Here is a 24,112-nt window from a genome sequence, read left to right on the forward strand (position 1 = left end):
AGATACCAGAATAGGGCCAGTGCAGAGCCACACGCCGGATGCTGTGCAAGATGCAAAATGAAGGTCAAGTTGACATGTCTTAAAGTCCTGCCCTTCACCTTCAACTCTCCAAACCTCATTTTCAGCGTGAGGGTCTCACGTCACGTTAGCTTGTCCTGAGCCGGCGGTGTTTTCTCACCTCCACTGAAAATACAGCAACCTTCCCGTATTACACAAGTGTGCTTTTTTTATATGAACGGAGAACAGCTGAGCCGTTTGCCTGTTCTAGAGTCACAGGACGTCGTATGGTAGGGCCGCACGATGCATAATTTCAGCGCCGTCGTCGTCGAGATGTGCACATGTGCAATAGTCCCGCCGCAGGATGTGCGATGTGAAGTAAGGCAAATCAACTCGAACACCTCGTGCTGCAACTTTCTGCTGCTCGGTGTACAAGGGAAACCTGCACGGTACTCGTTTTCCATGACTAATGTGCAAGAGAAGCCCGTCGGATATAACACAAGTTCCTCCGTTTCAAGGTTTCTTGGACACACGGAGTTTGTTGCTAGTGAGTGATATGGAGTCTCTGCACGCACAGTGAACCACCTATCACAACCCTCTTTATTGTTTTATCAAACGGCCACAGAGGCCCCCGCTAGTCATCGGCCCAACCCGGAAATGAGCGAGGGACAGGAGAAACCCACCGACAAGAAAGCTTTGGTTGCAAAAAGACAAGAAATGTTGGCTGTGTGGATTTTTAAAATTTCAAATGATCTTTTAAGACCAGGTGTTTCTTTTTTCTTCTCTCGTTAATTGTTGTTTTTATTCTGGTGAAGTGCAGACCACATGTTGGGAATTTTGGACCGTGTGTATTTTGGAGCATTTATTTCCGACCCTTATCAGGATGCACGTTTGTCCGCTGTTGACCCCACCGGGTGCGCACAGAAGTGTTCAGCTCTCTTGGTAGGATGGGCACATATTTACACTCTACTCTTCAACAAAAACCAAAATCTCAAAATCAGCTTTTTTTTATTGTTATTTTTACTTTCTGTGCAGATGCACTCCCTGCAAAATCACCCCAATCTGGTGCAAAGTCCGATTGTTTCATATCGCAGAAAAATAAATATCACAATGTGAGCTTTTCTAGTATCGTGCACCCTAACATGGAATAGCTGTTGTTTCCCCACAGCGAACCCTCCAGTTAGTTTGTCTCCTCCACCCTACAGCCACATGTGCACCGCTCAAATGTTGGGTGTGACTTAATGAGCAAGGGGGAAATACGGTGCAGTATGTGGTCTGCCTTTTTCAAAATCTTTGAATGTTGTTTTTTTTGGTCAACAAGTGTTATCTGTGTGTTTCTGTGTCACCCCTCACCCTCCCAACCAAGCCCAACCGGTGCTCTACTGGTGCTCCAGGAACATGTCGGTGTGGAGTAACGTTTCCTTCAATCTGGCTGTGCTCATGAACCTGCTGGTGTGCTTCTTCTACCCTCTGGAAGGTGTAAGCGGAGGTCAGTCCTTTTTTAATGTACATTTGGAGAATTTAAGTACAGTACAGCCGGAACAATCAAGAGAACTTTTTACAACAAGTGATGAGATCACAGAAAGTTGAGTCAGTTCGTCTGGACACAACTTTTATTCATCACTCATCTAATGCCCCTTTTCCACTGCGTGGTACCGGCTCAACTCCACTCTACTCTACTCGACTCCACTCGCTTTACTTTTTGGGATTTTGTTTTCCACTGCAGATAGTATCCCCTCACAGCGAAGCCCTGCTGGTCATTTGTGGGCGTGTTGACTAGTTTGTTTTTATTTACTTTTAAATAAGTATAAATAAATATACATCTATTTATATTATTTATGTTTATATTTTATTTATTTGTTTGTTTGCTTGTTTGTTTATAGTGCTATTTTTATGTCACCTTTTAGTGTCGACTCAGCTCACTTGGAACCTCGACGGAGGTGGCACCAAAAAAAGTAGCTGGTACCAGGTACTATCCTTAACTTTTGCCCAATGGAAAACCAAAAAAAGCGAGTTGAGTTGAGTTGAGCCGGTACCATGCAGTGGAAAAGGGGCATAAGTGACCTCTTCAGTCTCAACTGGCTGCAGGTACCCCCACCCTACAAACAACACAGTGGCATAACGACCCAAAACAACGATCAGTTTCATAAACAAATTACTGTGACCATTAACCAGAGTTTCAATGGCCATGTGTACTATTCACAGAGAATTTGGGAATGTTTGCAATCACAGCATTGTAAGATGGCGATGATGTACTCTTAGCCCCTCGGTTCAGCAATGCTTGTTCCCTCTTCACAAAGATGGCCTCTTTGACTCCCCGTTCAAACCAGCGTTCCTCCCTATCAAAGCTGCGCACGTCCTCACCCTTGAAAGAGTGGCCACTGGTCTGTAGATGGTGTAGACTGGAGTCCTGGCCTGACATGTTAGCTCTCCTGTGTTGTGCCATCCTCTTGCAATGTTACAATTCCATTTAGCAGACGCTTTTATCCGAAGTGACATATAAAGTGAGACTTAATACAACACAAGCAAGGCTCTAGTTAGGGGACAACAACTCAAGTAGGTGCCAAAAAACTAGGTTCATGTCCAATAGGACATCAGTGTCAACAGGTAATGCACAAAGGCAATTCATAGGGTGCATAGAAGTGATTTGTGTATTTTTATTAATACCATCAGGGATGGAGGTGTTTGTGAAAGAGCTGGGTGGTTAGCTTCACCTTAAAGATGGAGAGGGACTCAGCGGATCGAATGGAGTTTGGTAACGTTCCACCACCGGGGAACTACAGAAGAGATGAGTCTAGCTAGTGACTTAGGGCCCCGCTGTGGTGGAAGTGCCAGGCGCCTTGCATTGGCAGAGCACAGTGAGCGGGACTGAGTGTAGACCTGAATGAGGGAGTTCAGGTAGGAGGGAGCTGTTTTGTAATCGGACATCAAGAGTTTTGAATTATATGCGGGCAGGTTACAGCAATCGATTTGAAGGCCTTCTAACTAGTTCTGAGAGTGGGTTATCAAGAAAGGGTTCCCAAATTTTAGAAAACGCAGTAACATCTCACTTTAGCACACCAGATGACCTCTCTGAAGGTAAGATTGTGTCCGTTTCCCTTCCTATCTCGCTGAACAGTCAGCTAGTTGGTGAAACGTTATGGATGTATTGTAGTGGGATCCATTTTTTAGCAACATCAAAACTTGACCCAAATTAGGTTTCTCATCTGTTTCTATAGATGACTTTTGGCTTATACCTGGTGAATGTAGACATGTCTTTTTTATGTTACATGTCAACATTTAGTTCAGGGGTGTCCTGTAGCAGTCTGTTCCATTGCCTACCAACACGGGGCTCGCCGGTTCGAATCCCCGTGTTACGTCCGGCTTGGTCGGGCGTCCCTACAGTCACAATTGGCCGTATCTGCAGGTGGGAAGCTGGATGTGGGTATGTGTCCTGGTCGTTGCACTAGCGCCTCCTCTGGTCGGTCGGGGCGCCTGTTCGGGAGAGAGGGGGAACTGGGGGGAATAGTGTGATCCTCCCACACGCTACGTCCTCCTGGCGAAACTCCTCACTGTCAGGTGAAAAGAAGCAGCTGGCGACTCCACATGTATGGGAGGAGGCATGTGGTAGTCTGCAGCCTTCCCCGGATCAGCAGAGGGGGTGGAGCAGCGACCGGGATGGCTCAGAAGAGTGGGGTAATTTGCTGGGTACAATTGGGTAGAGAAAGGGGGGGGGGGCCAAAAAAAAACCAAACCCATTTAGTTCAGCTCAAGGGACATAAAGTCCCAAAACTGTTTTATCTTCAGGCTCGACCAAAAAACAGTGAAAGTAAAGGGGATGATTCTATTGAGAATGTGTGGGGGTTGTATGAGGCCCATGTACACTTTAAAAAAAAACAACAACAAAAAGAGGTAACACTTTAGTATGGGGAACATAAAAAAACTTAATTACTAGTGAATTAGTAATGATCAAGATGTCACTTTAGTATGGGGAACATATTGTAAGCAACAAAAACTTAATTTACAGTAATTTAACACTATGAACACTTGTAGTTTTGTATGTTGTTATGTAAGAACAGACCATATTCATTAAGTGTTAGTAAGGGAGAATAACTCTTCTTGTGGTACCACCACCTTATAAAGGCCATACTAAGCAAAGCATATTGAGATGGTACTACTATAAGCAATAATTCTGAGGTTATAGAGGGAAAATTCATAGTTAATGGCTTACTGGTTGTATAATAAGGCCATGCAGAATAAGGCATTAATGAGTACGTAATAATGACCAATTAAGAGCCAATATGTTGCTAATTTGCATGCTAATAAGCACCTAATTAATGGTGACTACATTCTCCATACTAAAGTGTTACCCAAAAATGTTTCGCCTGTTCCTTTCTAAACTTGACCCCCAGATGTTTATCACAGTTCCTCTTTGTCTTATTTTTTCCTTCTCAGTTAGACATCTGAAAATAACCCTTTCAAGAAGGAGAGGAATTAAAGTTTAGATTTAGACTTTTTCTTCTTTTTTTTTGGACCCCCCCCCCCTTCTTTTTTTTTTTTCCTCTCCCCAATCGTACCTGGCTAATCACCCCACTCTCAGAGCCGTCCCAGTTGCTGCTTCACCCCCTCCGCCGATCCGGGGAAGGCTGCAGACTACCACATGCCTCCTCTGATACATGCGGAGTCGCCAGCCGCTTCTTTTCACCTGACAGTGAGGAGTTTCACCAGGGGGACGTAGTGCATGGGAAGATGTTCCCCCCCAGTTCCCCCTCCCCATCGAACAGGGGGACATAGTGCTATTCCCCCCCAGTTCCTCTTCCCCCTCAAACAGGCGCCCTGACTGACCAGAGGAGGCGCTAGTGCAGCGACCAGGATACATACCCACATCCGGCTTCCCACCCACAGACACAGCCAATTGTGTCTTTAGGGACACCCAACCAAGCTGGAGCTAACAGGGGGATTCGAATTGGTGTTGCTCATGTTGGTAGGCAACGGAATAGACCGCTAAGCTACCCGGACGCCCCAGATTTACACTTCAATATACAATCTTGTATGGTACTCCTAAGAACAATGTCCACTGTTGGTAGAATGAACTTGGGTTGGAGGAAATTTCGCATAAGCATGATACCATAAAATTGGATGGGATAACGTATTCATCTTGCAAGGTGTAAGAGGAAAGGAGATTAAAGCAGAAGGGGTAAAATATTCATCTTTGTGAGGCTGACTCTGCCAAGCAGTAATTCATGGCAGCAGTTGAGATCTGATTGGATCTTCTTCAGAGAAGTTGTGCTCAATCTAAACACTTGTTTTTGATTGGTCAGTACTGATCAACCTATATAGGTGAGACAACTGGGTGACCATCTAAATGGAAAATCACTCGGACACAAGCATCAGTCAGCCTGCCTGAAGGCATGGCTTCATTTAGCTAAGGTTGACCTTATATCCTGGTGTCTTACCGAACGCATTGAATGTATCATTGATGTGAACAGTGGACATTTCAGACTTACAAATAAACTGTAAAATGTCATCTGTAAATAGGGCTACTTTGTGCAGCACAGCTCTTACATTTATGCCTTCATCATTGTTATAGGGCAGGGGTTCTCAAACTTATTGCTCAATGATCCACTTCTGATTTCTATTCAGGGTCAGAGGTCCGGAAGGATTGGTGATAACATTTAATCAACTCACTTATAACTTGTGTTATAGAGCCTCTGATTGGCTCTAATGAAAACTCATGTACCGGTAGACTACTCGTTACTGTCGTTGATGGTTGCACTAGTTTCTCTCCTTTCTTCTGCTCCAATGAGGGTGGGGCTCAGCCCCCCCCCCCCATTGAACCAGGTGATGTGAAGATAACATTACTTGAGTTGATGACAACTGGACTCAGTTCGTTACTGTGAGTGCAATAAAAGCTTCTCACCACCCCCATGCAAATTCTCCGGTGTAAAGTTAATGCATGAACTCGGCAGCAACAATATACAAAATAGAAAATATTAAGCATCATAACGTATTGTATTCATAACATGAGGTATGGGCTGGGTCTGGATTGACTTGCAGTTTGGTCCGGATGCAGACCGATGTCCGTTATAAGATTTGGAAAACAACAGCAAATGATTTGATGGCAAGAGAAAATAAAAGAGGAGATATAGGATAACCTTATCTTAAACCTTAAAGTTCTCTAGAGCAAAACCTGAAGAGCATTTCTAGTTCACAATCGGCCTGGCTTGAGGTGAGTCGCACAACAATTGCACCAATTACATTTGATGAAAGGTTTGACAGTGATCTCACTGCCCCTGATAATTTACGTTTTATCAATGACAATGATCAAACATTTGATGTTTTGAAGAAGAGAATCCTTTGTCTATTGGATCTGGTCTAGACTGATTTTGCCAGAGGATGTAAAGACACCTCTAACTTCTTGCAAGACGTTCTTGTTGTCAAATCCTTACAAAGGAATCGACAACAAGGAACCACACAGGTCAGGGCAGTTTAATCCTTCTAAACCGAGACAACATTTTCTTGTGTTAAATTGGGTGGTTGGATTTCTTTAACGTTCAGTGAAATGCATCTTTTACAGCTCATCTCAGGCCAGGGTTCATACAAAGGACAGGCGATCACGAGATGGCGACAGAAAGAAGGGTGGGAATAAGCTGCTTCAGCTGAGGATATTTAGTGAGGTAACTGACAAATAGGGATTGGCAGTATCCACCCACACATATGCATGCATGCATATACACACACACACAGAGAAACACATGCACGAGAAATAACCATAGAAACAAAAGAAAAAGAAACGAGAACAGTTACATTGGAAGAGGTGCAACTGAGATAATGTAGACTGTACCACAAGACTGTATTCTCACACCATAATAATCTTCTCACGCCAGTAATGAACCAAACACTGTCTGACTCAAGGGGATTTTTTAATCGGCTGTAGTAACAAATCAGTGCAGTCCAGTTCACATAAATCCACCAAGCTGGGAAAACAAAAATAGTCGAGCGATAATGAAACTGTTAACGGCTCTAGAGAAGCTAGGCGGACTCTGAAGTGCTCCAAATCTTTTTACAATTAACCTGATACATGAAAAATGACAATGGTGTGGTTGAATAAGTCATTCTTCAGTGGGGGCATTTCGCATGTAAGGCAGTGTGGAGGAGCTGATAAATTCATTCCTAACTACATCTGTGCCCCTCCGGGGTCAGGCAGGTCAAATAAGCGGTAACCAGGTCTCAGGTGACACATTAACGAGACTGACTGTTGTTTGCTGATGACATCTTACTTTCAGCCCTTATTGTCACAACCTGACTCTGACCCTAGAACCCTGATCTTTAAAGGATGTTTCCATTTTTTTACAGGCGGGGTCTCATTTTTGTGGGGTTTTTTGCCATTGTTTTGTATACCAGTTATATCATTTTGCTCATTGGCTCAGAATATGACACCTTTGTGCTTGTGTGCTGTCGTCCAGCATGTGTATTAGTGCTGTACTGTGCTGTCCTTGTTTTTACCCAAATGGAGAGCCTCTCTTAAAGCCAGGAATAAGAAAAAGTTGTATTTACATGTAAAATAGCAAGGAAGGGGTATAGCTGACATGCTTCTACGTTACAGTCTCCTCTCACTGAAATGTTCTCAGTGGACTTAAACGGTGCAGATAGGAGGGAGCTTTGTAAGATAGCCATTGATATTCAGCAGAGAATGTATGCAGTAGTGCCACAGCAAATAAGTGGCTCCCGGTCTTCAAGCGGTCATTAATACAAGGGTCTGAGCGGAAAGGAGGCATATGATACAGTACTTTGACACAAAAATCCATTTTAGTTTTACCCTTTTTGTGTTTTTAATGATCTATATTTACATCTTTGTCAATGTTCTTCCAGAAGTAAGGGAAAAACATATATATGGGCGGCACGGTGGCGCAGTGGTTAGCGCGGTCACCTCACAGCAAGAAGGTCCTGGGTTCGAGCCCCGGGGTAGTCCAGCCTTGTGGGTCATCGCGGGTCGTCCACTGTGTGGAGGTTGCATGTTCTCCCCGTGTGTGTGGGTTTCCTCCGAGTGCTCCGGTTTCCTCCCACAGTCCAAAGACATGTAGGTCAGGTGACTCACCGTACTAGATTGTCCCTAGGTATGAGTGTGTGTGTGTGTGTGTGTGTGCCCTGTGATGGTCTGGCGGCCTGTCCAGGGTGTCTCCCCGCCTGCCACCCAATGACTGTTGGGATAGGCTCCAGCATCCCCGTGACCCTGAGCAGGATAAGCGGTTTGGATGATGGATGGCTGGATATCAGAAAGGAAGGTTCTGACATGCACAGTCTGTGAAAAGACAGCCCACAATCCTTTGCTCTGACAGTCGAGTTGTTTTAACCCACTGATCTCCTTGCCCACAAATGTCTGACATGCTGACCGCAGGTCACTTGAGCAAGATTAGAGACCGGACCTGAAGAACCTTTTGTTCTTGATTCAGACACATACACACATTAAACGCATCAGCACTGCAGATCCAGTCGTTACGTTTCGCATACTGGGTACACAGGAGGAATCCTGCAGTTTCGTGTCCTTAAACCCTCACATGTTTATTTTGATCATGTCTGGAGAAGTTTGGCCGTTTTCAGAACACTCGAGGTTTATTAGTGAAAACACTGAGGGGCTGGTGTAAGCTTTGCGGCGACTGCCCGCATAAGAACTCTGCTAACACATGAGTGAGAGCCCTGCCTGCATTTCCCACCTACTCGCCAGCTCGCTCTGTGTGCATGGCGGGATCACGTGAGACTCAAGCATACCTTTGGCCTGCTTTAACAGGCATTCTAGTAGCTGTGGGCCCCTGCCTTGTCTCACACACACATACTTGCGTATTTACACAGTCGCATACACAGTGCCTCCCTCTGACGCACCCCGCCCAGCCCCTCCTTTACAGGGACCTATGGAATGAGGGTTATAAGAGCAGCAGAAGTAGGTCAGTGTGTTCTGCCTGCATGCATGACTGGCTGCCCAACGACAAGCAGGCTTGATTTGGACCACACACACGTATGCACAAACATGCATGCACGCAGATAGGTGCACGTATGCAGCGACACACACCTTCCTCGTACCTGTCACTCTCAACAACTCGATTTTGGCAGCGGCCTTCGTGTTTTGCATCGGCAGACCCTTACATGGCCGCACGCTATGTAAGCTATGTATGCTTAGTACAACTCCGATGCAGGATTGGGGATGTACTGAGTTTTTATGGGGGGCCACTCCCCCCCCCCCCCGTCCGCTGCAGCGTTGGCGCTGCATGTCACCCTCGGCTCATTTCCTCATGAATCTTTCAGCTGTGGTATTTTTAGAGATGGCTGTTATGTAAGTGGCACCTGTCATGTGATCTCCACAGGGACGGGGAGGGAGAGAGGACTCGAGGGGGATAGAGGCAGAGGAGGAGGGGAGAGGCAAAGGTGGGAGGAAAGGAGTTGGGGAGGGAGATGGGGCTCCCACTGTCATAGTAGCACACCCCCCCCCCCCCACCACCATGTGTTCCATCTCAACTGTCTGTCTTAATCCTCCTGCTCCTGCCTCATTTTCTCCAATGCCTTTCCTTTTATGTTGTGTTTATCTACCTCCCTTGCAGGAGACCATACTCCTCATTACTTGTTTCTTCTTTGGTCCCTGTTTTGCACGCTTTTTCTTTCACTCTTTCTCGTGCACACACACACACACACACACACACACACACACACACACACACACCCCTCCATGGCTCTCTACTCCCGTTGATGTGTACTGACGGTGCGCTCGGTGGGACCGAACATACATTATGAGCCAACATGTAAGCCTCGTGTTCAAGGGAAGGGGCCGGCTACAAGAAAAGGGGCTGGTTACAGGCCGAAGGCCGAGTGTGACCTTGTTTTTAGGCTGAACAAGCCTTGCCGAGGGCTAGAGCCTGAGTGACACCGAGTTTAACATACAACGCCTAACTAGTATGTTAATCCTGGATTTACCCCGGGATCAAGTGAAGCGCCAGGTAGGCTCTCACTAAAACCTGGCTCTCTCTCTCTCTCTCTCTCTCTCTCTCTCTCTCTCTCTCTCTGTCTCGCACACACACAGGAAAGTATGTCCTACTTGTGGGGCATTATGTAACCGGCTCTCTGAGTTGAACGTCTCGCTGCTGCAGGTTCGAGGCCTTGCTGCTTGGCAGCCCTTGGTAGCAGCCTGTTAAAACGTTTTCATCCAGACTAAGGCTGCGTCGGGCTGCATTCTGCACCGTCATTCTCTTCACACGGTGTTCTTTTGTTTCCTCTGACTGAAAAAACTATGGCATTTGCCAATTCAGAGGAAATGATGCAACTGTCCCTTGTGCCATTCTCCAAGGTGAGAACTTAACATTTTATGTCAGCAAAAGTGAAATGAAAAATGGGTGTATTAACTTACAGACGGTACTGTAGAAGACATTAGGCTATGCTACCAAGAATGTTTGCCAGTCCATTTCTGAGGCAGCCGCACTCACACATCCACCTAAACTCGGTGTTGCAATGTGACATGTTTATGTGCCCTCACCGCTGTTTCATTAAAGGATCATTCCACTTTTTTACAACATGGGTCTTATATTCATAATGTTTGCCATTGTACATGTTGATTATGATATAACTTGCTAGCCTCATTGTAGAGATTTTGGACAGGGCAGCACTAGAGGGCACAGCTTTACAACAGTGTCTTGTCAGGCCACATAACCAGGGCGTCTGGCATGTTTCAACAAGTCCAGTTCAACCTGATAATCTAAACCACGTTCTCGGAAGGGAAAACGAGTGTCGCGGTATGGTGGCTCAGTGGTTAGCACTGTTGCCTCACAGCAACAAGGTCCTGGGTTCGAATCCCAGGTCGTCCCAGGTCCTTTCTGTGTGGAGTTTGCATGTTCTCCCTGTGTCTGCGTGGGTTTCCTCCGGGGGCTCCGGTTTCCTCCCACAGTCCAAAGACATACATGTTAGGGTTAATACTCCTGCCTGTGCCGCTGAGCAAGGCAATGGAAAGAAATGGAGTTGGTCCCCGGGTGCTGCAGCGGCCCACTGCTCCTATACAATAAGATGGGTTGAATGCAGAGAACAAATTCATTGTAAGAACATAATAGTGGTCTATTACGTTGCCTACCAACACAGGGATCGCCGGGTCGAATCCCCGTGTTACCTCCAGCTTGGGTCGGGCGTCCCTACAGACAGAATTGGCCCCGTCTACGGGTGGGAAGCCAGATGTGGGTATGTGTCCTGGTCACTGCACTAGCGCCTCCTCTGGTTGGTCGGGGCACCTGTTCAAGGGGAGGGGGAACTGGGGGGGAATAGCGTGATCCTCCCCCGCGCTATATCCCCCTGGTGAAACTCCTCACTGTCAGGTGAAAAGAAGCAGCTGGTGACTCCACATGTATGGGAGGAGGCATGTGGTAGTCTGCAGCCCTCCCCGGGTCAGCAGAGGGGGTGGAGCAGAGACTGGGACAGCTCGGGAGAGTGGGGTGATTGGCCGGATTCATTGGGGAGAATAGGCGGGGGTGGGGGGGGGATACAATACGTTGTTAGAATACAATGATAAAGTGGCTTTCATTTAATTTCAAAATTAAAAGTAATAACCTAAAATGTCCATTACATTTGCATGCTAGCAGGTGCTCCTGTGTCCAAAATTTGTATAACAGCGATGGTTAGTAAAATGATGTCATAACAGGTATGAACAATCACAAACATTATGAAAATAAAACGTAAGTTCCAAAAAAAAAAAAAACAACCCAGATTTATCCCTGAAGTCTGAATCGTCTCATAAAGGCTCAAATGTGCAGCCTTGCCACACACACTTGGGGCTCTGTTTTCATGAAACTTGGCACAAGTGCACTTGCATCTGCAGGTGTACATGGGTGCATCCAGTATAACTGTTGGTAATTTGGTGCCCAGAGATGCGAGTGCGGCGTAGCACCGTTGATAAAGGGCTTGGATCGGGATAAATGGATTATAAGCAGGTGGAGCTGGGGTGGGCTACCGCTTTGCCAATCAAATCCGCTCCTCTCGTACCCTTTAAATGGGCTGTGGTGTAGCAAATTGTCATTTTCCTGATGGATGAAGAGGGAAGTCTATTAGAGTGGCTACGCATTCCTCCTCGGTTAACTTGGATAAATTCTTTCCCTGTACCGCTGCCGTCCTCCAATTATACATCCCTTTAGACCGTGACAAAACAAATAATATGTAATTTGAAGCAGCACGCAAGAAGATCATTATTCAACAGCTTGGCTCGCATAACATAGAAAATTGCTTTCGATGTTGTCACGTGTGTGGTGACAATGGACACAAGAGTCTAGAGCCTGACACTGTGGTGGATTCTCGCTACAGATCCTGTGACTCAGTAAAATCTCCTGCCCCCTTCCACTCATGGTATTGATAGTTGACTTGACTTCCGTGACCTCAAGGATCCTTGACGCAAAATCAGACTCCAGTGTAGACAGTTTGTACTCGTAAATAAATCTGTCTTGACCAGAAATGGTTTGTCAAATTAGGTTGAATTTTCCACGCGTCATTATAGCACAAACTGCATTCAATTCACATCAGATTCAACAGCCACATAGGAATGTTTTATTATTATTATTAAGAATGTTAGATTCAGTTAGTTGTTGCTTTGGTTATTTATTTCAGTGTGTTGAAATGCAAAATCCATTAAAACCTCTGTATTGATGTTCTCATGCATCCTAGCCCAGACTGTTGCAGGTAAGTAGCTCCTTGCACCTGTGTCTGAGCTTCAGCGTGGTCCAAGTTGGCAGAGGCCTGAGCTCCATTTTCAAGCCAAAATGGACGCCAGAGTTGTAATGCCCCAGCAGATCAATATTAACACCCCCCCCCCCCCAACTGCACCACCACACCCATCTCAGCACAGGCGGGGGGGGGGGGGTTTGAGCCACAAAATTACCAAACACACGTAGGCAGGAAAAATTCAGCACCAAAATAATACCTTTAAGCTTAACTTGAGCCTGCATTACTAACATTTATGTCAAATCTACACATCTATTTCACTTTTCAATGATGTTTTCCTAACATCTGCACCAACAAACACAATCACAAATGTGCCAACAGAAATGACAGCGGTTAATCAAATGCTACCTACCATTCACATATGCTATACTAGTTCAATGCTAATGCTATACTAGTGTAAACTACTAATAAGACACGTTAGCCCCTAGTTAACGGATCTGACCCTTTAGCCGAGCGGTTTGTGATGTCGCCTTGTGGTGCAGTACACCCCGCACCGGGCAAGAAAATAACCGGTTACACTAGCTCAATGCTATACTAGCGCAATGCTAATGCTATACTAGTTCAATGCCATAGTAGCTAATGCTATACTAGCTTAATGCTAATGCTATGCTAGCTCAATGCTAATGCTACTTAACAGCCGTTTCCCCTTATCTAGTGCTTGTCACCTGTTCTTGCCAATTCTTAGTTGTCCTAAGATGTGCCTACCCTGAAATGCCTCTCAACAATCTTTTATCCCTCACAGGTAAATCTGGTTTCATCATCGTCACTTCTAGAGGCTCAAGAATTAGTTTCTAATTGCTTAATCTCAAAACAGCCCGGTGCAGTCATAACATGTTTATAACTTGATAGACTATGACTCGATACAGCTATGTCTGAACATGAAATAGAAATGTGTGTGCGTGTGTGTGTGTGTGTGTGTGTGTGTGTGTGTGTGTTTGTGTGTGCGTATGCGTGTGGCGATTGTTTTCTGTAGGTTCGCTTGATCCCCACCTATCCGCATTGCTGTGGATGGTGGTGTTGGCAGCGCTGGCCATCGTCATCATTATGCCCCAGCCACTGGGCATTCGTGCCCTGGTCATTGTCACTATCCTTCGTCTCATCTTCTCTGTTGGCCTGGAGCCCACCCTCTTCCTTCTCGGTGCCTTCAACGTGAGTCACATAACTTCCTCTCGCCTGTGTTTGCATGTGTGTAAGTTGGAAGGAGGAGGACAGTCCATCAGTTAAATGGGAAGTGTTTATTATTGCTTTAACAAAAAAAAAACAAAAAAACAAGGAACAGTGGCTCTATTCTACCCTCTCTGAATTACTAGTTTCAAACACCTCAGCCGATGCTGCCAGCTTCTCTCACCCCATTAACATTTCACATCTCACTCGCACCCATTACCACTTGGCCAGCCAGGACTCAGTCTGCTGCTGGCCTTTCTCCCGGCCAGGCGTTCTCCGTGGCCGTGCCTGGCTGTGTTATGGGGTGTCAAGTGCGTCACTGGACCCTAGAGACTGACGCCACCTCTGCAGCCCCCAGAGATCGACTAGACGTAGTTACACACACACATATCTATGCACACATAACATATAAGGACACACCCCACTATCACCTCTCTCTCCATGGTGTCCTCATTTGGCCCAGGCCCGTCCTCTTTCACACCTCACTGTCCTGCTGTCAATACTCCGTGTTCACCCTCAGACCAGCAGCCACGGTCATTGTTATAAATTACCCAGAGAGACAATGGACATTTCAACCCTTAATGAAGTGATTAAAGGAGGTTGGCATGTTATTGCAATTATAGAATAGCGAATGACTTTACCTTCCAGGTGTGTAATAAGATTATCTTCCTGATGAGTTTTGTCGGAAACCGAGGGACCTTTACACGGGGCTACAAGGCGATGGTGATGGACTTTGAATTCCTCTACCACCTTATCTACCTCATCATCTGCAGTCTGGGGGTCTTTGTACATGTATTTTTCTACAGTTTGTTGGTAAGACACACACACACACACACACACACACACCCTCTCTTTAATCTCCAGGCAGACAGGTGAAAACTGAAAAAAAAGAGGAAAATAGAAATAAGAGACACCCCTTACATTTTGCCAATAGGAGACTTGTGGTTAATGTGTGCGCAGTTCGCCTCTCTCTGAACAAACCCGAGTCTTTCCCCCACGGTGCATTCAAGGACGTGGTGCATTAATGAGCAAACAACTGCCTTATTTGGTGTTTGGTGTTGGAGTAATGTTGAGGTTGTTGTTAGGGTGTTAAGTGCTGTGAGCTGATGCCTCGGACGTGTAAGACTAAATATACCAGCATTTGAAGTTGTTTTCCATTCACTCAAGCCCGAATACTACCAAAGCCAATACAGCACAACATAATTCCATGTGTTTTTGTTTTAAAAACAGGATGCTGAGAGAGTTATATATTCATGCCAGACAAAATGTAAAGGGAGAATTCAGACTGGAAAACGTCACATACAAAGAATTGAAATCCATTTCACCAATCCGTTCATCAACAGCGACAACTGTATCCCTATCGCGTTTCACTTGTCCACTGTTTGGATTTGTGTCATTTCCCAACAGCTCTTCGACCTCGTGTACAGAGAGGAGACCTTGCTGAATGTGATCAAGAGTGTAACGAGGAATGGGCGCTCGATTGTGCTGACTGCTGTGCTGGCTCTCATCCTGGTCTACCTCTTCTCCATTGTGGGCTACATCTTCTTCAAAGATGACTTTATCCTGGAAGTAGACCGTATCCCCAACACCACCTTAAGTGAGTACAGGTTCTATTCAGTCATGCTAAAGAAATTAATTGATTAATACATTTCTTGTTTTGGTGAGCCAAACCACCAACTATCCCCTCCCTACTGTCTAGAGAGTGGAGCCAGTCTGGCCAGTGAGCTCTTATCTGCAGAGGTGTGTCAGACAGGGAATGAAGAAAACTGCTCCACAGAGGTCCCACAGGAAGGTATACTATAATTTGACACTGGGTTTCAGACTGGTTCTGTTTAAAGACCCATTCTAATGACTTTAATTAATTTGAAATTTGCTTGCAAAACTATTGCTGATTCTTCACCTGGTCCTAGAATGGTGAAATGAACTCCTGTCCTCTATCCAAGCTACATACTTACTCACTTCACTCAAGACCATCCTTTTCCAGGCCTGCTTTACTCTTACTCTTACTCTTACTGCTACTTCTACTTATGTCATTCTTGGTGATCTGCGTATTTCACACTTAGACTACTTACACCTGACATGACATGCACTCCTGGCTATGATATGATTATTATTCAGTGTTCCAAAAGGCCTGTAGGTTGACACAATATTCATCTCATCTCATCATCAGCTGCTTCTTCGAGGTCGGGTCGTGGAGGCAGCAAGCTAAGTAGGGCACTCCAGAAATCCCTCTCCCCAGCAACGCCCTCCAGCTCCTCCTGGGGGATCTCAAGGCGTTCCCAGGCCAGATTGGACATGTAGTCCTCCAGCAAGTTCTGGGTCTACCCCGGGGTCTCCTCCCAGTTGGATGTGCCGGCAAACCTCCAAAGGAAGGCGCCCAGGAAGCATCCTAATCAGATGTCCAAACCACCTCAACTGGCTCCTTTCGATGCGAAGGAGCAGCGGCTCTACTCCGAGCTCCCTCTGGATGTCCGAGCTCCTCATCCTATCTCTAAGGCTGAGCCCAGACACCCTACGGAGGAAACTCATTTCAGCCGCTTGTATCTGTGATTTCACCCTTTTGGTCACTACCCAAAGCTCATGACCATAGGTGAGGGTTGGAATGAAGATTGACTGGTAAATTGAGAGCTTTGCCTCCTGGCTCAGCTCCCTCTTCACCACAATGGTCCAGTACAACATCTGCATTACTGCTGATACTGCACCAATCCACCTATCAATCTCCTGCTCCATCCTACCCTCACTCGTGAACAACACCCTGAGATACTTGAACTCCTTCACTTAAGGCAACAACTCATCCCCAACCCGGAGGGAGCAAGCCACCATTTTCAAAGAGAGAACCATGGCCTCAGACTTGGAGGTGCTGACTCTCATCCCAGCCATTTCACACTCAGCTGCCAACCGCCCCAGTGCATGCTGGAGGTCGTGTTCTGATGAAGCCAACAAAACCAAATCATCTGCGAAGAGCAGAGATGCAATTCTGAGGTTCCCAAAACGGACACATTCCTCACCTTGGCTGCGCCTTGAACGCCTGTCCGTGAATATCACAAACAGAATCGGAGGCAAGGGACAACCTTGGCAGAGTCCGACACCCACCGAAAGCGTGTTTGACTTTGTGCCAAGAATGCGGACACAGCTCTCACTTTGGTTATACAAGGACTGGATGGCTTGTAGCAACTGCCCCAGTACCCCATACTCCCACAGTACCCCCTACAGAGTGCCCTGGGGTACACGATCGTAAGCCTTCTCCAAGTCCACAAAACACATGTAGACTGGCTGGTCAAACTCCCATGCCTCCCTCAGCACTTCCGCAAGGGTAAACCTGTCTTTTTTCACGACAAGATGGGTGGCTCTGACCTGATGCCTTATTCCATAAACACAGGAGGCCTATAGGCTGACCTCTGCAAAAATTCAAAGCTAATTCACTATGATGGCGCCTTACTAACTGTTGCTCATGTAGTACAGAAGTCTAATAGTGGCAGGAAAAACACTAGTTTTTCTGTCCGTACGTGCGTGTATTTCCCTTCTCCCGGTAGGTGAAAAAAGGGGTAGTTTGTGGCCAAGTTCCAACACCGGAGAAGGGGAGATATGTATGCCTAGCACTCTAGTATAGAAATTGGTACAGCAAATATCTTGTTCAAATGGTGTAGTCCGTTGTTTTCCAATGAACGCAAACATGCCACTCACTGAGCACTTCATTAGGAACACTATACTAGTAGTGGGTAGGGCTACACTTTGTTCTCAAAACTGCCTCAATTCTTCATAGCATGGATTCCACAAGATATTGGAAACATTCCTTTGAGATTCTGGTCCATATTGACGTTATTGCCTTCCGCAATTTCTGCAGATTTGTCAGCTGTACATTTGTTCTGCAAATCTCCCGTTCCACCACATCCCAAAGGTGTGTTCCATTGGATTCAGATCCGGTGACTGGGAAGCCCACTGAAGAACGTTGAACTCATTGTCATGTTCATGAAACCAGTTTGAGATGACTTTCACTTTGTGGCTTGGTGCATTATCATGCAGAAATAGCCATTAGAAGATACTTGGTAAATTGTGGCCATGAAGGGATGCACATGGTCAGCAACAATACTCAAATGAGCTGTGGCATTCAAGCGATGATTGATTGGCCCAAATGGACCCAAAATGTGCCAAGAGAACATTCCCCACACCATTACACCACTGTCACCACCCTGGACTGTTGACACAACACAGGGTGGACCCAAGATTTGCTGCTGCTGGCGCCAAATACTGACCCTACCATCTGTGTGCCTCAGCAGAAATCGAGATTCATCAGACCAGGCTACGTTGTTCCAGTCTTCAGCTGTCCAGTTTTGGTAAACCTGTGCCCACTGCAGCCTCGGCTTTTCGTTTTTGGCTGACTGAAATGGAACCCAAAGTGGTCTTCTGCTGTTGTAGCCCATCCACCTCAAGATTCAGTGTGTTGTGCATTCTGAGATGCTTTTCTGCTCACTACAATTATACAGAGTGGTTATCTGAGTTAATGTAGCCCTTCTGTCAGCTCAAACCAGAGTGGCCACTCTTCGTTGACCTCTCTCATCAACAAGGTGTTTCCATCCACAGAACTGCCTTTCACTGGATTCCCCCCCCCCCCCCCCCACACACCATTCTGAGTAAACCCTAGAGGCTGTTGTGCAAGAAAATCCCAGGAGATCAGCAGTTACGGAAATGCTCGAACCAGCCCATCTGGGACCAACAATCATGCCACAGTCGAAATCACTGAGATCATATTTTTCCCCATTCTTATGATTGATGTGCACATTAACAGAAGCCTTTATCAGCATGATTTTATGCATTGCACTGCCGCTACAAGACTGGCTGAGCAGATGATTGCGTGAATAAATATGTGTGCAAATGTTCCTAATGAAGTGCTCAGTGAGTGTACAGACAGGTGTCAAAGGGAAATTCAACAGAAAGTGTCTTAGTAAGGTGTTGAGCCACCACAAGCCTCCAGAACAGCTTCAATGCTCCTTGTCATAGATTTTACAAGTCTCTGAACTCTACAGGAGGGATTCTTCCAAAAGATATTCCCTCATTTGATGTTTTGATGATGGTGGTGGAGAGCGCTGTCTAACACGTCGGTCCAAAACCTCTCGTAGGTGTTCAGCTGGGTTGAGATCTAAAGACTGTGAAGGCCATAGCATGTGATTTAAAACATTTTCATACTCACCGAACCATTCAGTGAGCCCTCGTGCACTGCGGACGGGGTCCTTGTCATCCTGGAGGAGACTACTCCCATCAGGATAGAGATGTCTCATCATAGGATAAAGGTGATCACTCGGAATAGCGATTTGCAGTGACCCTTCCCTCTAAAGCCTCCTACAGACTGTGATTTCAGCAGTCCTATAAGTTGACTGCAAGCCACACTGTGCGATATGGATCTAATAAACTTGGGTACGACATCAAGTTTGATGTGTGTAGACTGTACGATGATAACACTGCTGAATCACAGGATTGCGACGCAAGTCCATAAAAACGTCATCAGCACACGTAATCAATCCACACCGCTGGTAGCAACATGACGCCAAGCAGGAATCGACTCCTTTCAATAGTCGCCGCAATTCACTTTGCTTGTTTCGTTGCTCGTTTTGTTGGATCCATCACATTTGGGTCACAGATGCTAGCAGTGTGTTTGTCTGTGTTTAGCGCCAGCGAAGATTCTGTGTTACGTTGAGCAGTGCGTCATTTCATGCCGCTTTTCTATTGGTTGGTTAGCAGACGTAGGTCGAAGCAGCCGTCAGATTGTGAGACATTGTGCTCGTCCTAAATTTCTGACACCATCAGACTTTTGTCTCAGGTTATCTTCGGTCACACAACCGTACCGGCTGTCTTTGAACCCGTCTCACAGCACGACGTAGGACCGCCGTTTTGGAGCCACGACCAAAGATATCACCATGTTTAGTCATCTTTCGTCTGAGACGGCCCAAATCCCACAGTCTGTAGGAGGCTTAAGGGGACAGGTGAACCCAAACCGTGCCAGGAAAATGCCCCCACAGCATAACAGAGCCCCCGGACCCCCTCCCTCACCTGTGGTTTCGGGGTTTTCCTTTCAGTTGTCACCTGTCTGTATTTCCTCTTTTGGGAATTTCATATTGACTCGCTTTTGAGTCAGATTGACATCTTTAATGGACACTGGCCATGTTTGAGCTTAGCTGCAGTTGAGCAAACTAGATAGTTAACTGATTATCATCAGTAGTAGTGTAGTGCTAAATCTGAAGAGCATGGAAGGGAGCAAAAGGGGAACAAAAAGTGTCACCATACTCTTGTATGGACCAAGAGAAAGCAAATGTTTTGGTTACACTTTGTTTTAGGGGGTCGGAGGGGGTCGGAAATTACCTAGTAATTTACTAGTAATAAGGTGATAATTATCACGTAATTTCTCAGAAATAAGGTTGAAATTACCTTGTAATTTGGGTTAGGGTTAGCTATAAAATTAACCTGTAAAAACTACCACCTTATTACTAGGAAATTACAAGGTTATTTCCGACCCCCTAAAATAAAGTGTTACCAATGTTTTCTGTTTGGACCATTTCCGTTTCCTCCTCTTTGGCTCGTCAGTTCTCTACTGTAAATTTGTTGCTGCAGGAACCGCACAACTCTGAACAAAATGCATTGTGCTTGCTAAACCTCCATACTAAGTTCCCTCATGGTCTAAGTCCAGCAGGTCAAGTTTACGGTAAAAACGAGCCAGGAAGACTCTCTGTGATCCAGCTCATAAGCTGTCCCTGTTCTGTATCGTTTCTCATGGGGAAGAAGTAGTACGCCCCACAGTTCAGCAAGATCAGAACCGGGCCAGTTTCATGTCCGTTGTCATCAACCCAAATAATGTGCAAAAAAAGAAAATGAAATGGTGAAAGAAAATGAGCCCAGTAGCTGTCCGTCCTCCGCCGTAGGGGATCATACAGGACAGTGTCTGTTCTGTTGACCCATCCTATCTACAGCTGCCTTTGCAACAGCCTGCGATGGTGTACATTTGAACAAACCAGCCTTCAAATACCTCCTGCATGACTTGGAACCACACTACACTGTAGATTTTTAATGAATGAGTGTTGTTAATAAAAACTAATTACTTCCATCCATCCCTCCATTATCCAAACCGCCTGTCCTGCTCTCAGGGTCGCGGGGATGCTGGAGCCTATCCCAGCACTTGTTTTGCATAAACAAAACTGTTTACTGTATGCCTCGGTTTTTTATGTACAGCCACGAAAAGGTGTTTCCAATAGACCTTTTGCTCTGTTTGTTTCTTCCCTTGCCAGTTTAAAGACAAGTCTTGACCGAAGCAAACAACTGCTGATGGATTATGTCCCCGCTGTGTGTCTCAGTCTTGAGGAAGAGGGTCGGTGGGCTATGGTTAAATCCCTCTTCTCTCTCCTTAGACTCTGGAAATGAGGGTGAGGAGGAGAGCGACGTGGAGCGGACATGTGACTCTCTGCTCATGTGTATCGTCACTGTACTGAGTCATGGCCTGCGGAGTGGAGGGGGTGTGGGGGATGTCCTCCGCAAGCCCTCCAAAGAGGTACAGCCAACATCTGCAACGAGTAATGAGCAAAACTCTCAGATTGTGTGTGTTTGTGAGTGTGTGTGTGTGTGTGTTTTTGTGTGTGTGCTTGCATGCATGCATGCGTGTGCGTGTGTGCGTGCAGTGGTGCAGAGCGTGTGTAGCTCCATCAGTGTGTCATGTGAGTTGGCCTGTAGTCGTGTTTTTATTTCACAAGTGCAGAAGTTTCGAAATGGTCGCTTTGAAACCACCTTACAGCTGCACCGTCTCCGCCTTATACGGGACTCGGTCCTGAAAATAGCTTTCCACCGAACTTCAGCCTCAACCACTAATGATGTCAAAAGAGGATGTAAGCCTCAACCGCTAATGATGTCAGGCATTTACAGCACAATGCAGCAGACATGTGGGTCAGACAGGCCAGCCAAATAAACCCCATAAACACCACCAAATAACTCGCCGTGCTCAACATTAAACACCGTCGCTGCTTTATGGATTGTATTTTAAAACAAGTTCAATTTTTTTAGTGTAGCGCCGAGTAAATTGTAAAATACTGCAGATGAAGGACACTAACACTTACAGCTTTGTGTAACCCCATGACGTAGTTGTGTTTGCGTAACCCCGTCTCTGTTACCGCGGCATCTGGAGGGCTGCACCTGTGTTCTTGTGTTTCTGTTAACATCAGTTGTGGCCTGGGTTAACTTAAGACCTCGTTTGAAACTCATAGTATTGACCCCCATTGAGTGTTTATGTAAAGGCCTGCCCTGTAGGTCACCCATTTAAACAGGCCAACCTTCACGTATTGCTCCCCAACGATGCAACTCTTTCTCCGCGTTGCTCGCTGTCCCACTTCGTCATCACGTTCTGTTCACCACATTTTGGATTAATCTGTTCATTTTCAACTTTGTTCTTGTCGCCTCTAAAATAAATAGTCATTGAACTTGGCAGTGTTCAGTTTGGATAAACCTTCAGGCACACACACCCCTCACAGCACAAATAACCAACCTCCTTTTCCTGTTCCTTTGCCAGGAGCCGCTGTTCGCAGCCAGGGTGATCTATGACCTGCTGTTCTTCTTCATGGTCATTATTATCGTCCTCAACCTCATCTTTGGTGTCATCATCGACACCTTTGCTGACCTAAGGAGCGAGAAGCAGAAGAAAGAGGAGGTCTTGAAGACCACCTGCTTCATCTGTGGTAAGGGTGTTCAGCTACCGTGTTAGAAGAACTTAACTTTACTGCACTGAGTGTCTTCATCTTCTCCATGGCCTGGCCACCACGCAGAGCGGGAGGAGGTCTTCCGGCACCTGACACGTGCGTGATTTGTTTAAGTGTGTTTTCTGACCTCAGTTGTTTTACATGAGTGGTGTGTGCGCGTAGGCTTGCCTATTTTCAGGTCACCTTTCCAACACAGAATTTTGGTGGCTTAGTCTTCTTTCGCGAAGCGTGGAAGTGTGCTGATGACTCAACAGTTCCTCAACAGCTGAGAACTAGTATGCCATCTGGGGCACATAAGTCAGTGAATAAAGTAATAAGAGAAAAAACCACCCGCTTGTATTTGACTTGGCTGTCCGGGGGTGATTTTAATCGAATTCAGATCAACATCTGGAGTCTTGCACAATTAACTAGCTCGGGCCACTGGTTTCGTGATTACGAGGGCCACGTAACCAGTGGTGGGCTAGTGTGTCAGATGTTTCACATGTCACACTTTTGTCGGGACTGTTTGTGTGTCATCGGTGTTTGACCTCATGGTTCTTAAAGGGAAGTGACTGTGTGACACATTTGCACTCGTTTACTATATGAGCACTGTTGGTAAACTGTTGTTCCATCCAGATGACTGATTGAAGGGATCATCATGTGTGGGCCAGAAAACATTTTGCACTGAGAAACACTGTCGTGGGACTCATTCCTGTGACCTCTTGAGATGGGGCCTGGTTCCTCTGATGGTCAGACCAGCCTGCCACCCTTTGACACCTCTGATTTGTCACTCAAACTCTCGTGAAGGCGACTAAACTGCAGTAGCCCTCCTCTACAACTCGATTCACACCGCTCGTTTAGTTCCCAGCTTCCCTCGCAGTCCTCCAGGCGAGACTCTCTGCGAAGGTGTAGCTTGCTGCAATGCCCTGCCCGTCCCTCTTCCTCTTTTTTCTATCGTCCTCCATCATTCCTCAGAAGCCTGAGTCACGAAGGCTTCCTGTGACTGTTCCGCTCGCCTCCATAATTCATGTCTGCCTCACACGTTCTCTCAACGTTGTCCGTCTTTTTCTTTTCTTGTTTCTTTTTTTTTTTAGATCTCTTCTTTGCAGTCAGCCTAGTTCTTGTGTGCGTTTGCACTGCATGTGCGTGCAGGAGTGCGTCCTGTATATTTGTGTTCTTACATGCGCTCGGCGTGTGGGGTCAGGCACAGCGGTCGGCATATGAATTGAAAACAGTCTTATGTCACCAAGCCCGTCATCTGCTCTGACTCACTCGTTTTTAAATAAGACTCGGCCACAAGGGGAGCAGCGGTCACCATGGTTTCAGCAGGAACACTGGGGAAGGGGAGTAGGGGAGAACAAGAGAGGATCTCCACAGGCGTATGTGGCGCTCCATCTTTGAGACAGGCGTGATAAAGAACATGTCCCCCTCCGTCTCCTGAGCTCGCTACGACCGGGATTTCACTCCTACCTAAAACCACCGCGGGCCGTCAAAATGGCCACCGATTTTTAAGCTCTGCATTCTGT

At 46.3% G+C, this 24,112-nt stretch overlaps 1 protein-coding gene across 1 annotated transcript in view; it reads left to right on the plus strand.

The window, feature by feature from the left end:
- LOC130107877 (inositol 1,4,5-trisphosphate receptor type 1) overlaps positions 1–24,112 on the plus strand; it is a 204,821-nt gene that overhangs the window by 166,500 nt on the left and 14,209 nt on the right. Inside the window, exons 49-55 of the mRNA XM_056274659.1 lie at positions 1,364–1,486; positions 13,688–13,863; positions 14,527–14,691; positions 15,286–15,475; positions 15,578–15,670; positions 21,273–21,412; positions 22,421–22,586. Coding sequence (XP_056130634.1) covers positions 1,364–1,486; positions 13,688–13,863; positions 14,527–14,691; positions 15,286–15,475; positions 15,578–15,670; positions 21,273–21,412; positions 22,421–22,586 — 1,053 coding nt within the window. The remainder of the gene's footprint in view (positions 1–1,363; positions 1,487–13,687; positions 13,864–14,526; positions 14,692–15,285; positions 15,476–15,577; positions 15,671–21,272; positions 21,413–22,420; positions 22,587–24,112) is intronic.

Source organism: Lampris incognitus, chromosome 2, assembly GCF_029633865.1.
Source record: "Lampris incognitus isolate fLamInc1 chromosome 2, fLamInc1.hap2, whole genome shotgun sequence".
In the NCBI taxonomy this organism is placed as follows: Eukaryota; Metazoa; Chordata; class Actinopteri; order Lampriformes; family Lampridae; genus Lampris; species Lampris incognitus.